General features: G+C 44.8%; 1 protein-coding gene across 1 annotated transcript in view; it reads right to left on the bottom strand.

Annotated features, from left to right (window-relative positions):
* The window catches only part of PCYOX1 (prenylcysteine oxidase 1), a 30,537-nt gene that overhangs the window by 7,960 nt on the left and 8,464 nt on the right, over nucleotides 1-14,113 (bottom strand). The window contains exon 2 of the mRNA XM_066593032.1: nucleotides 10,447-10,653. Within this exon, the coding sequence (XP_066449129.1) occupies nucleotides 10,447-10,653 (207 nt within the window). The remainder of the gene's footprint in view (nucleotides 1-10,446; nucleotides 10,654-14,113) is intronic.

The following is a 14,113-nucleotide window of genomic DNA, read 5'->3' as shown; positions in this document are numbered from 1 at the left end:
ATAGTGCTGTTGTATCCAGCATGTAATCATGTCCCGGTAGAAGCAGGGTTGTGGAGACGGAGTGAAAATACATTTTGGGTGGAAATTTAGCAAAATTTGTTGTAACAACATTATTATGTTTCAACGGTTTTTATTGAAATAAAATCTTAAGATTGGCAACACTCTGCCGCAATTTCCCCACGCAGGGGGATAAAGTTTTGGCATTACAGTACAGAGTCTTTGGCCTGCTTTTAACTTATATAATGTAAATAACACATAACAGAACTAAAATATTTATTCAGTTTGCGAGGATAGGGTTACATCATGGTATTATGATTCTCACATGTTTTTGTTAGAAGGGTGGGGGGTGGGGGGTAGGGGGTGGTAAAACAGATCTCGATGTCCTCCAGCTCTGGCCGTGACTAAGAGATTCATTATTTTTTATTAGAAGTCTTTGCCACCTTCATAGTGGATATTTTTAGATTAGTGGGTATAAATAGATGGAGCTAGCAGGATCTTCCACTTATGTCCTCATGTGGTTGTATAGATTAGGGATGTTGATGTGCGTTATCCAGGGATTCCATATCTTCTCGAATTGGGGGGTTGTGTCTTGCCGGATGGCCACAAGCTTTTCGTTTACAAAAATCTTATTTATTCGTGTTATGCAGGCTTCGAAGGGTAGTGTAGGTTTTCTCCATTGTTGTGCTATTAGTATGCGAGCTGCCATAGTTACCGTATATACCGGCGTATAAGGCGACGGGGCGTATAAGACGACCCCCCAACTGTCACCTTATACGCTGGTATACAGTGGAGAAAAAAAAATAAATTTATTACTCACCTCCCACGGCGTTCTGTCGCGCTCCGGCAGGATGTCGCTCGCTCCTCGTCCCCGGCGCAGCATAGCTTTCTGAATGCGGGGCTTGAAATCCCCGCTTCCAGAAAGCTAATACACACGCCGGCAGCCATGACATCATTGAATGGCTGTGATTGGCTAAAGCACACAAGGCTTCAGCCAATCACACTATTCAATGACATCATTGAATGGGTGTGATTGCTAACACGTGCGCCTTCAGCCAATCACAGTCATTCAATGATGTCATTGAATAGTGTGATTGGCTGAAGCCACGTGTGCTTTAGCCAATCACAGCCATTCAATGCTGTCATGGCTGCCGGCGTGTGTATTAGCTTTCTGGAAGCGGGGATTTCAAGCCCCGCATTCAGAAAGCTATGCTGCGCCAGGGACGAGGAGCGAGCGACATCCTGCCGGAGCGAGCGACATCCTGCCGGAGCGCGACAGAACGCCGTGGGAGGTGAGTAATAAATTTTTTTTTTTTACACTTTTTTTTTTTTTTGTATTACCGGCGCATAAGACGACCCCCGACTGCAGAGCAGATTTTTCGGGGTTCAAAAGTCGTCTTATACGCCGGTATATACGGTATATGTTGGAGTAATTTGAATGTAGGGTTGCGCATTCCTGTGGGTTTATTTCCCAGTAATAGGATGAATGGGTCTAGTCCAATATCTGTCCCTGTTACCAAAGCTATGAGATGGGAGACTCTTTTCCAGAAGTCTTGGGCCTTTGGGCATGACCACCATATGTGTTTATGCGAACCCGTGTCATTGCATCCTCTAAAGCATAATTGTGAGATATCTGGGTATATGTTGTGTAGTCTTTCAGGTACTAGGTACGCTCTGTGTAGTACCTTTAGGGAGGTCTCGGTTAATGATATTTGCCAGCTATTCTTGCTGAGGGTTTCACAACAATGGTGCCAGCGGGCTAATGACAAGGTTGTGTTAAAATCAGTTTCCCACTGTAGCATGCACAGAAGCTTGTGATCTGATAGTGTGTTGTTTAACATAGCATAAAAGTGAGACAAGGTTCCCGGGTGGGTGGGGCAAAACTTACATATGGCTTCCATCCGATTTAATTCTATCTTTGTTGATAGCTTTAGTTTTGAGGTCCAAAAGTGGAAGATCTGCGCTTTCCTCCACCACTCGCCAGGTGGTGGGTTGTAGTGGCTGTTAAAAGTGGACATCGATATCAGTTTGCCATGGATCAGAAAGTCATATAAAGTACTCAGATTGTTTGCTTTCCACCATATGAATTGAGACTCTTCTAGCCCGGGTGGGAAGTCTGGGTTATGGCACAAAGGTGTCAATGGTGATGGGGTAGCGGGTACGTTTATTTTAAATCTAGTTTGTCTCCACAATAGTATGGAGAAGAAGGTATATGGAGAGTTGGTTTTTAGATTAGGTGGGAGGGGGACTTTTGTCCACAGTAGTGATGGCCAGGTATATGGTTTAAATTTGGTTTCTTCTATGGTGGTCCATAGTGGCGATTGGGAGCCTGCGTATACGGGCGGTATTTGGGCTAGTCTTGCGGCCTTATAGTATTTTATAATACAGGGTACTGACAATCCCCCGTGTTTCTTATGGAGATGCATTATGGGTTTGGATATTCTGGGGCGTTTGTGTGCCCAGATGAATGAGGATATTTTCTTTTGAAAGGAGCGTAGTTCTGGGGTTGGGACTGGTATGGGGAGGGCTCTAAAGAGATATAGCAACTTTGGAAGTAGAGTCATTTTAATGCTGTGGATGCGACCGATCCACGATAGGAGTGGGTTTTCCCATCTCACCATGTCGAGAGTTAGTTGTCTGAAGAGTGGGACGTAGTTCCATTTGTGTAATGTATCGAGTGAGTTAGTGAGCTTTATCCCTAGGTATGATATGTAGTGTTTTTGAGTTTTAAATTGGAAATTTATTTCGATTAGTTTTTGTATATTTGGCGGTGTGTTGCAATAGAGGATTTCAGACTTAGACTGGTTTATGTTGAGTCCCGAAACACTGCTAAATTTTTCTAGTATCCTCCCCAAATTTGGGAGTGAGGTTAATGGGTTGGTTATAGTAAGGAGCAGGTCGTCGGCAAAGAGACTGAGTTTGTTGTTAGTATCACCAATCCGTATTCCTTTGATATTAATGTTACTTCGAATGGCAATTGCTAGGGGTTCTATTGCGAGGGCAAATAGGGCTGGTGATAGGGGGCATCCCTGACGTGTTCCTCTCAGAATATGGACTGGGGAGGGGTGGGATGAGGGAATTTTAAGGTAAGCTGTCGGTTTAGAGTAGAGTGCGGATAATAGTTTCACGACCGGGCCTTTAAAACCCATCTTCTGGAGGGACAGTTGAAGGTAGGGCCAGGAAAGGGAATCAAAAGCTTTTTCTATATCTAGTGCCAATATTGACAGGGGGGTTTTATTTGTGTTTGCATGGTTAAATGAGGTTAAGAATTTTTCTTACGTTATCTGGTGCCTGTCTGCCTGGAATAAAGCCCACCTGATCCCGGTGAATTAGTGCGGGGAGTAGTCTGTTTACTCTGTTTGCTATTATGGATGTTAATAATTTTAAGTCTATATTAAGAAGTGAGATTGGCCTATAGTTGGAGGGGAGGGTTTGGTCTTTCCCTGGCTTAGGTATTGTTGTAATCAGTGCTTGCAAAAAGTCGGGGTGCACGTGTCCTTCTTGGAGTATGTGGTTGAATAATTGTACTAAGTGTGGTTTCAGGGTCTGGGCAAATTTTTTATAATATAATGATGTAAAGCCGTCCGGGCCTGGAGCTTTTCCTCGTTTAAGTCGTTTGATCGCCCAGTCTACATCCTCTTCCGTGATGGGTGAGTTAAGATTTGTTGAGCTCGATTCAGATAGGCAGGGAAGCTTAAGTTGATTTAAGAATTCAGTTATTTGTGGTTCTGTGGCTGTTTGTTGGTTATTGTATAGCTTTTGATAGTATTGGTGGAATGTTTTGTATATTTTTTCCGGGTTGGATGTAAGCTGGCCGCGTCTGGTTTGGATTTTATGGATTATGTTTATAGTTTGCTTTTCCCTAAGCTTTCTAGCCAGGAGTTTGTCAGGTTTATTTGCGAGTTGGTAGTATGTGGCTTGAGTCCAGGCTAGGGCTTAGCAGCATGTTAAGTTCTAATCTAGTGTCCCAGATGGCTTTTTTCAGATAATTTGAGGGGTTCTGCGTGTTTGCTATCTCAAGTTTGCGTATCTTGTATTCTAATGAAGCTTGTGCTTTGTTTTTTTCTTTTTTTCTTTGTGAGGCTATAGAAATTAGTGTTCCTCTTATCACTGGTTTATGAGCTAGCCACCTTATATCAGTTTCTGTGTCGTCTGGTCCATTTTGTTGGAAGTACTCGTCTAATTTTTGTTGTATGGTGTCTCTTATTGTGGGGTTGGTGAGGAGAGCCTCATTAAGTCTCCACGTGTAAGGGATTCGTGTCTGGGGTGAAAATAGGAATTCGGACAGAACAGCGTCATGATCAGACCATGCCATTATTAAGTGACGGGTAAAGGACAGTAGTGGCAGGGTCACAGTGTTGGTGAGGATCCAGTCTAGTCTATAGTGTTGTTTATGGGCCGGGGAGTAATAGGTGTAGCCTCTCTTATGTTGGTTGAATTCTCTCCATGTGTCGGCTAAAGTTAGTAAATTAAAGGCTTCTTTAAGTTTGCGCCTTAGTCTTTTCTCTCTTGGAGGGGGTGTTTGTGACGTTGAGTCAATTTTGGGATCAATAGTAAAGTTGAAGTCCCCGCACCAAATTAATCTGGTGTACTCCAGTGGTAGAAGAATATCACAGACCGTTAGGAAGAACCCTATTGGATTTTCATTCGGTGCGTATGTATTTACGACACAAAGTTTATCATTGTAGAGTTCACCTATGAGGATCAGGTATCGTCCCTGCTCATCGGCCATAGTGTTGTTTATTTTAAAGGGGAGGGAGTTACGAATAAAGGTAGAAACTCCTCTGCTTTTAGTGGTGTATTTGGCGTGGAAATGGGTTTGGTACCTTGGATTGAAAAAGTTCGGGCTAGATGTAGTTGAGAAGTGGGACTCTTGTATGCATAGGATATCTGGTTTGTGCCTTTCGTAATCAAGGAATGCTTTTCTTCGTTTGTTTGGGGAGTTAAGTCCCCGTACATTGTGGCTTAGAACTCTACACATGGTGGCTTATCTGGGTGAGGCTGCTGATGTATTTGGGTGGTGTTTGAGATCTGTTTTTTTGGGGGGAGGGCGGGGGGGGGGGGAGGGTTTGTAGGGGAAGCTTTAGTACTCTTGTGAGATTTGAGATATTTAAGTTGGGTGATGGTAGTGTAGCCCTGAGAGATTTTAAGTGGTAACGCAACTTGACTAATAACTTTTAGACATATTCTAAACATCAACAAAATAGTAAGAATGCGACGGGGGTCCTTGTGGTGGACCATCCTGGATCGCATATTCCAATTGGACAGCATAGTGTCCGTGGTGGTAACAGTGATACTTTAAAAATTATTTGTGGCCTATAGGCCACTTGTATTGCAACTAAATAACTTGTTGAACTCTACTATTCTTAAAGAAAAACATTAATAACCTGAGCAAATTTTACTTCACTTTAAAGGAACTTTTCAATGACTCTAAGTAATCTAGCTTCCTCAGTGTGAATTGAAGGAAAATATACATTACAGTTCCTGAAGAGCGGTGGGGTCCTGGTGTTTATGCCTCGGGATCTTGTGATGGTCTGGTGCTGGGTCTTCGGCGTCTGTTTTCCCAAAGTCTTTCTGGGCGCTGAGTGAAGCCAGGTTGTTGTCTGGTTGTTGTGGGGTCCTCTATTGGTATATTTGCGGCTTGGAGAATTTCTTATCCTTCTTCTAGTGTGCGAATGATATGAGTTTGGTCTTCAATTTGGAAGGATAGCATAAATGGGAAGCCCCACCGATATCTTATTTGAGCCTTTTGTAGTGCCAAGGTGATGGGTCTTAATCGTCGTCGGCGTTCAAGGGTAGATGGTGCTAGGTCTGCATATAATTGTACTCCTTGTTCGGCTCCCAGGATTGGAGATATGTTTCTAGCTGCTGAGAGGATCATGTCACGCGCTTCTGGGTAATGGAATTTTAGGACCACGTCTCGGGGTTGGTTTGGGTTACGGGGTTTGTTGAGTGCTCTGTGTATGCGGTCCATTCTAAAGAGATCTGGGCTTGCCTGCGGTATTAAGGCTTGGAATATATTCATTGCCGTTTCTTTTAGTGCTGTGAAGCGTTCCGACAGGCCTCTTATACGAAGATTCGCTCTTCTAGATCTGTTCTCTTGATCTTCCAATTTAAGTTCTAGTTGTTCTATTTTCTCTTGGTTTTCTTTGATGAGGTTTCTATCTTGATCTAATGCTTCTATAACTTCGTCGGTCTTATTCTCTATCTCCTCGACTCTTTGTCCGAGTTCTTGAGTTTGCTTGGAGAATTCGGCCACAGCTTCCAGCAATTCTTTTTTGAATAATTGTTGTATATTTTCGTATAGATCTTTGATTTCTTGACTTGAAAATTTGGGGTTGCTTTGCGGTAGGCTTTTTGGGTCCTGGTCTAGACTGACGTGGTTGGTTGGTCTTGCTCTTGGGTCTCCATTTCTGTGGCTTGTGGTGGGAGGAACAATTTTGGTATTGGTTTGGCTGTGGGACGAAGCGGAGTTGATTTTGGATATTTCCCGTACTTTGGCATAGTAGAGAGTTTTCAGGGCAGAGCGCACTAGTTTTTCTTGCGGTTATATTTGTTGCAGCTTGATAGCGTCACTTTCCACCATCCGGTCGGAGGCTAGTGTAGTAGCATAGCGTCTCCGAGTATGCGTCCTATGGGTAGGTGTTGTCTTGATTACTCCATTTAGCGTGGAGAGGTGTTAAAGTCCTTCTTTACTAGCTTTAAATGTTCTATGTTTTTTTTTGTTTTTTTTTTGTAGTATAGAAAAGTTAGGAGCTTGCAATATGGTAGGTGGCCAGTAGGTGGCGGTAGAGATTTGCACAGGAATTCCTTGTAGAGGGGGGTTCCCCTCACTTTACTGCCGGCAGGACTCTCCTTTTATCCTGAGACCCCTCTGCTGGATTGCTGTGAGTAACAGTGGGGGGCTGTGGTGGGCTGCTCCTGCTTGTGCTGTGTAGACCCTGCCTTGCTTCTGTCTTCGCTGTCATGCAGCTTCCTTCCCCCTGGGAGGTTGCCGTTAATTGTGGGCTGAGCTGCAGGCTCTCTTCCCGGTGCTCGGGCTCTTCTGCCCTGCAGGGCTTTGGATTTGTGGGGTCTCTGGGGCAGGGACAGTCAGGGGTGTCTCTGTCAGTCCCCAATTCCCTCTTCTCACCTTCCGGACTTGGCCTCCTGCTGTGCTGTGCCCGGTGTTTACCAGGGGGGGGGGGGGGGGGCACGCAACGCCCGTGCTGTTTTCTCCCGCTCCTCCGGTCTCTAAGACTGCTAGGAGGGGGGAGGGGGTGATTTTGGGCTCTCCGGTGGCTCCGGCGGTGGATTGGATGTTCCCCCTGTGCTTGGGCTGCCGCCGATCGCTCCCCCGGCTCGCGCCGACCAGCGGCGTCCCGAAATCTAGGCCGGGGATGCAGTCGCGGCAGTAGGCCTCAGTCTCCGGACCTCACGGAGCGCGTCGGGAGAGGTGTCTTCCTGCTCCTCCTGTGCTGGGCCGCGCGGCTAGACAGATAAGCGGCTTACCGGGGGTGTCGGTAGGGCAGGACGCTCCGTTTTTTAGCGCTTGGTGCGGAGCCCGGGTAATGTGCGACTTTCTTCTTGCTTGGCTAGCTCCGCCCCCATCGTAACAACATTATTATACTGAGTCGGAACTAAAGAATTGAAGGCGGGAGTGCGGAAAAATAGTGGAGCTGTAAGTTTTGGCTACCAATCCAATAGCCCTTGACTGAAAGTGGACTGTTAGGGACTGTATAATGGAGAGGGGCATGAGATGGTCCCCAAATTACCTACAGAATGGGATTTCTGCTTTATACATAAGTTGCTGCTATTGGGGGGGGGGGGGGGGGGCTGTAGTTGCACTTTTTAGGAAAACAGAACTGGTGGATCAGTTAGTCTGTAGGCTCCCTTCTAGATGACCCATCTGCCAGCTCTCCTCGGGGCAGGAGTCCCCTGGCATTACACTCCTTCAGTTGGAATCCAGGATTGGTGTGTGGGGAAAGCGGAAGGGCTTTTCTGTGGTCCCGCTGCCACGTCATTCCACTTGCTGTGGCAAAGGAGATGCCGTCACTTGTGGTCTCCCAGTACAACAGAAGTGAGACCGCATCGACTGGTAGCAACACGGTGTGACCCCAACTCCTCGCAGTTGGGCCATATTACCCGAAGTGGGACAGCATCACCGAAAAAACGGCAGAGTACCGGCGTGGTTTCACTTGTGATGTAGCTTGTCTTCTTAGATGGTGCTGGCAAAGGACGGGAGTGTGGCATCAGCGGGAAGAGGCAGGGTTTGTGGTACCTTCCCCTCTATTATTATATAGGGCAGTGAGACAAGTACTGTTACCCAGCAGGGATCTGTCCCAAGATCCGTCTTTTTATCCCGGCTAGCCATTAAATATGGAGCAACAGAACGCCCCGAATCTGAAGAGCATTCTGCTTCCGTTAGCTCTGGGAGTAGGGCCCGGAGCGGATTAAAACCAGTTTTACTTGTCAGGTGCTCACTCTCGCCATTTCCCTGTTTGAGGGAGAGAAATAAATAGCTTCTAAACCAAAACAGATCAAAAGGGGAAACTTAAAAATGTCACACATGTGATAGTCGTTTGGAAGATCCATACAAGAGACTCTTATGCTCTCCGTGTACCAATCAAGTTCTAAAGGAAGAAACAGCCTCACTTAGAACAGCTTCAATCTTACATAAATGATTTTTTTCGCACGTTGCTGAGAGTAACAAACCTCCTATAAGAGACCTCAGATAATGCATGCCTCTTCTGAGTTAGGGGTATTGGATAATGATTCGGAAGGTGTATTGGATAGATACAAAATTTTAGGTTTTGTTCCAAATCAGGTCAACAAAAGACTACTAGCTTGAATCAGAAGATATTAACACTATTAAAAAGCAGTTTGCAGTACCATGGATGTAAAGATTAAGACGACCAGATCTGCTCAATATTAATTGTTTGGGGGTCTTAAGGCTAGGGGGGAAAAAGGCTAGTTTGTCCAGTAAATTCTATTCTTCAAAAACTGATTTTAGAGAAATTAAAAAAAAAAAAAAGAGACCGGTTTGACTCCGGGGACTCTTATGGGAGGATATTCTAAGAACAGATATTCAAGTTGTGAAGGTGATGAAACGCACTACTCTTTCATTTGCAGACTCCTCAGCTTCAAGATCCAATCGATATAAAAGCAGATCATCTCCTCAAGGCTTGGGAAGCTGCTGCTGGTACCGTTCTGACTAACATTATGGCTACTTCTGTGGCAAGATCCATAGTTAAACAGATGAGCCAATTAGGAGAAACATTGGAAACCCAAAAGCATCTTGAAGATATCAGGCTTTTCCTCTATTACAGGAAACTAAGATTAGGCGCAAAGATGAGTGCACTGACCAATTCTGCACGTAGCACAGACAACTGATCGGGAGACACAAATTCTAAAAATTATGTCCCATAGGTTTCCATATTTACCTTTTGTGCATGGTCCCTACAGAAGGAGCGAAACAACCTCCATTGGGTGCGGTCGTGAAGGGTTAGTGAAAACCGACAGCAAGGATAACTAATTTTTTTCTGACATGGCTTCTGCTATTCCCCCTTGTAGTGCAAGGGGGAATAGCAGAGCAAACTTTGAACTATGCCCCCCCCCCTACCCCCATGTGAATTAAACTCAAATCTCTTTACACATATGCTACACTGTTATATACGCATGCAGTGCAAATTATTATACACACACACACCAAAATCTATACATATACACCCACCATGCATCCGAGTAAGAAGTGCGACTGGACCGAGAAGTGCCAAGCAGCAGTGCAGTCCCCGTAATGGTCACACCCCCTATTACCTCCATGACACAGTCTGTATTTGTGCTCATTACCGGGTTTCCCTGAAAATAAGACCCACTATGGAAATAAGCCCTAGCCTACCAATTCATAAATCCCGCCTCCAAAAAAAGAGCGCTGCGATTGGTTCTACGAGCACCATATTAATTGGATCTTCAAGCAGCGCTCAGCCAATCACAGCCATCGCATTGTGTAGGCAGGATTTCTGAATCTCGTAGGCAGGAAATGATCCTGTGTGAGCGGCCGAGGCCTGTGGGAACCATGCCAGAGCCCTGGAGAGCAGCGAGAGGAACCTAGACTGAGACCGCTAAGAAAATATAAGACATCCCGAAAATAAGATCTCGTACATCTTTGGGGGCAAAAATTAATATAAGAAATTGTCTTATTTTCAGGGAAACATGGTACTATCAAGGTCACATTCACACCTGCACCCAGGCCTCCCATCTATTACCATTGTTCAGCTCAAGCTTTGGAGCCAAAAAAACCAAAAATACTAAAACCGTGTAAAACCGTGAGATCTGGCACATGCCGGACAGACTCATTAACTATAATGGGGGTCTACCTGGCTTCTGGTATTCCAACCCGCACCGTCCCAGACAGATTGGGATTTTATGCCTTTATAGATTAACTGGTCTATAATTATATATAATACTCACCCAAGTCCTTCACAAATGTTTTCATGTGCAGATTGAGAGGGTGTATAACTGACCCCCCAGCTTCATACTGGTTCCCTTCGATCTCTACAGTGGACAGACGGCCTCCTACTTCTCCTTTTTCAAATATATCAATCTGGACATGTTTCCCAAACTTCTGACGCAGGAAATAAGCTGCGGATGTTCCTCCAATCCCGGCTCCCACAACAGCTACAAAACAGTAAAGGGGATTAGATTAAGCATGTTAGCACATCAAAAAGTGGCTGTTTATCTTACAAAAACATCCAAGCCCGGCTATATTTTGCCAATGCCTACATAATGTCTCCCAAAAGTCTGTGGGGGAACGTGTTATCTCTGATAAGACCAAGGGGCAACTTTCTTGCCATAACTCCAAAAGGTTTGTTTGGCACTGTGCACCACCAGAAGACCACCAGACCCGAAGTGAGGATGGTGTAGGGGGCATTATGCGTCGGGGCTGTTTTTCTGATGCTGGAACTAGGGCTTCAGTCAAGGTGGAGGGAATTATGAACCGCTCCAAATATCAGTCCATTTTAGCACAAAACTCCCAGGCCTCTGCAAAGCAGACCTCCACATCAACAAAATAAAGGCTCTGGGTGGGCAATTCCAAAACTGATATTTTGGCAGAGCTGAATCCCACTGAAAATCCATGAGTTGACCTGAAGAGGGCGCTACACATGAGATGCCCTTACAATCTGACCGCTTTGGAGCGCTTTTGCAAGGAAAAGTGTGCAAAGGATTGCCAAGCCAAGATGAGCCATGCTGATGGACATCGACCCAAAAAGACTGAATCCTGTCAAAGGCTGCATCAACGAAGTATTAGTTTTAGGGTGTGTATTTGTATGCAAGCACATTATTTTAGTTTTTTTTTTTTTTTCCTTTAATTTTTCCACACTAACTGATTTCCCTTTGCTTCTCAATGGAATTGTCTAAATAACGGGTCACTTTGAAGGTGGAAATAAAACTGAAGAGATTCAGCTTAGTTTTTTTTTTTTTTTACTTAACATGACAAAAAACTGGCATTTTAACAGGGGTGTGTAGACTTTTTATATCCACTGTGTAACCAAATGTGATCAACTAAAATATTGCATAAGCATCACATACTCTTATTAACTGTTTATTTACTTTACTTTATTAGCCCATATGGGAAATCCTAAATGGTCACTTGTCAGCCATACTGATGCCACGGTTGGACAAAATGTTGAGACGGACGACCAGATAAGAATTTTTAATAAAAGTTTTTTTTTGTTTTTTTTTTTGAAAAGTCAGACTAGTCATTTAAAGTAATTTAAAAGTGTTTTTTTTTCTTGTTAGAAGAAAATAAATAAAAAAAGAATATATATATATATATATATATATATATATATATATATATATATATATATATATATATATATATATATATATATATATATATATATATAAAAATCCAGCAGCCTGCTTTAGAGCTGACTATTCCCGCGACTGCACATGTGCGGTGTCTTACAGAAAGTTGCTATATGAACACTCGCGGCGAGACACTGCACATGCGGAGTCGCGGGAATAGCCCACACGCTGATGCAGGCTGCCGAGGATTCAGCATTTTCTGCTAGGCAGTGAACGCTACATCACTAGTGACATTGCGTACATTGCCCTGCAGGAAGGAGAATGCTGCAGATGTACGCTACATCACAGGAAGAAGAGGATCCGGCTGGCTTGCGGTGACGTGACTCGGGTAACTGGAGGAGCCAGGAGAAGATGTGGTAAGAAGACTGCCTGGGGAGGAATAAGAAAGTATAGAATTTTTTTTCCCCTTCTAATGATAGAACCCGTTTAAGGGTACGTCCACATGTAGTAAAAACACTGGAATTTCTGTACAGATTTGCAGTGAAAGAGTAGTAGTTAAGTGGATGAGGCTTTTAAGAATTGGCCTTTGGCACGGAAGTTTCAATCTACTGAAAAATTTGCACTTATGGACCCAGCCTTAAAGGGGTTGTACCAGTATAGCAAGTTATTCACTATCCACAACCAAGAGCTCCACCAAACTGGAGAATGGGACGCTACAGTGTCCCGCTCTCCTCTCACTGCAGGGGTCACTTCCCGCCCCTTACACAGTGACATCACACTGAATGGAGCTCTGACTGAGCATGCGTGGTCAGCACTGCATTTATTTCAATGGGAGTGCCAAAAAGTGTATGGAGCGCTGTCATGCTTGAGCGACCAATGATCCATCCAGTCCCCTCAATGTGGGGGTGCATAAGGACATGGAACACTAGACCCCCATTCTTGAAATTGATGGGGGTCTCAGCAGTGAGACCTAGCTACCTTCTATTGTGTAAAGGGACCTCCTGACTCGTCACCAATAACCGGTTGAAAGAAGGATTGGGAAGTTGGGGGGGTTTCAAGAACTTTTTGTTCACAAGGGAGATAAGCAGTCCATTAGGAGTCCCGGCGGCTGCTTAACGCCCTTTTACACTGCATGATTATTGGTCATGAATGTGCCTCCCAACGTTTGTTCATCCAACAATCAGTCAGCTAACGCTCATTTGTCATCTGACTGCAGATCTTCCTCAAGCATAAGAATGCTCACTGATCTCTCGTGCGAACGGCGAGGCATACAGCCAGCTAATGGGAACAAAGTCATACTAAGGATTGATTGTTCCTTCACATAGCTGCGATTTTCAGCCCATGGAAGGGCTTGTTCACACTGCGTATTACGTGCGCGTAATAAGCGGTGAATACAACCCATTCATTTCAATGAGTACGTTCACATGTACGCTGTATTATTCACCGCAATAGGCTACAGAAGTGAATAGGCCAACGCCAATACACCGGAAACCTGCAAATCCACTGTAAATCAATGGGCCCATCTGTGTACTTATCTGCACAAGCTACTACGCAGTGTATCTGCATGCAGGAGTGGGTGAAATAAACAGGCAAATGTAATTTTTGGTCGCGTAAATACACAGCGTATTTACATGACCGAAACTTGAATACGCCCATGTGAACGAGCCCAAAAGCAAACAATTGCGGACGGTCACACTTGCTAACACCGAGCCAGGAATCGTCCGTGTAAGAGAACCTTTACTGTGCCCTCCCTAGTGAGGATACATGTTCGGCCGCGTGCCACGTGTATCCGAGGTTTATGGCCAGCCGCAATAAACAGATACTAGTGGTGACCCTTGAGACATCGTATCACGTGAGCTTTGCTATTTGCTGCGGAATCACTCAGTGTCAGAGAGTTCTTAGAGCAACCGATGGAGCCCAAGATTGTCGAGTCCTTAGGAGGGTTCACACACAGATTTATGGCTGACTTGCATTGTACTTAAAAGGGAAGCCGTCACCTTCCTAAAGCACCATAAACTAACTTATGGCACAGTTAGGTTAGGTTAGGTGGCGGGGGGGGGGGGGGGGGGTGAGTGATGTACCTTTCAGACTCGCTCGCTTCCTGGCTCCCGCCGCTGAAGTCCACGCACTGGTTGAAACTCTTCCTATACAAGTCTATGAGAGAGCTTGCTCACAGGACTCTGAAAAGAGTTAGCTTATGGCGATTTATGCAGGTGACAGGTTCCCTTTAAAAAGGGGGGTTTCCCAAATACCCTCGCCCAAAAAAAAACAAAAAAAAAAAGAAACACAACAACCACCAACCTGAAGCATAGATATGGGACACAGG

This window comes from Eleutherodactylus coqui, chromosome 2 (genome assembly GCF_035609145.1).
Source record: "Eleutherodactylus coqui strain aEleCoq1 chromosome 2, aEleCoq1.hap1, whole genome shotgun sequence".
NCBI classification, from domain to species: Eukaryota; Metazoa; Chordata; class Amphibia; order Anura; family Eleutherodactylidae; genus Eleutherodactylus; species Eleutherodactylus coqui.
This window is presented reverse-complemented; position numbering and strand designations above follow the sequence as displayed.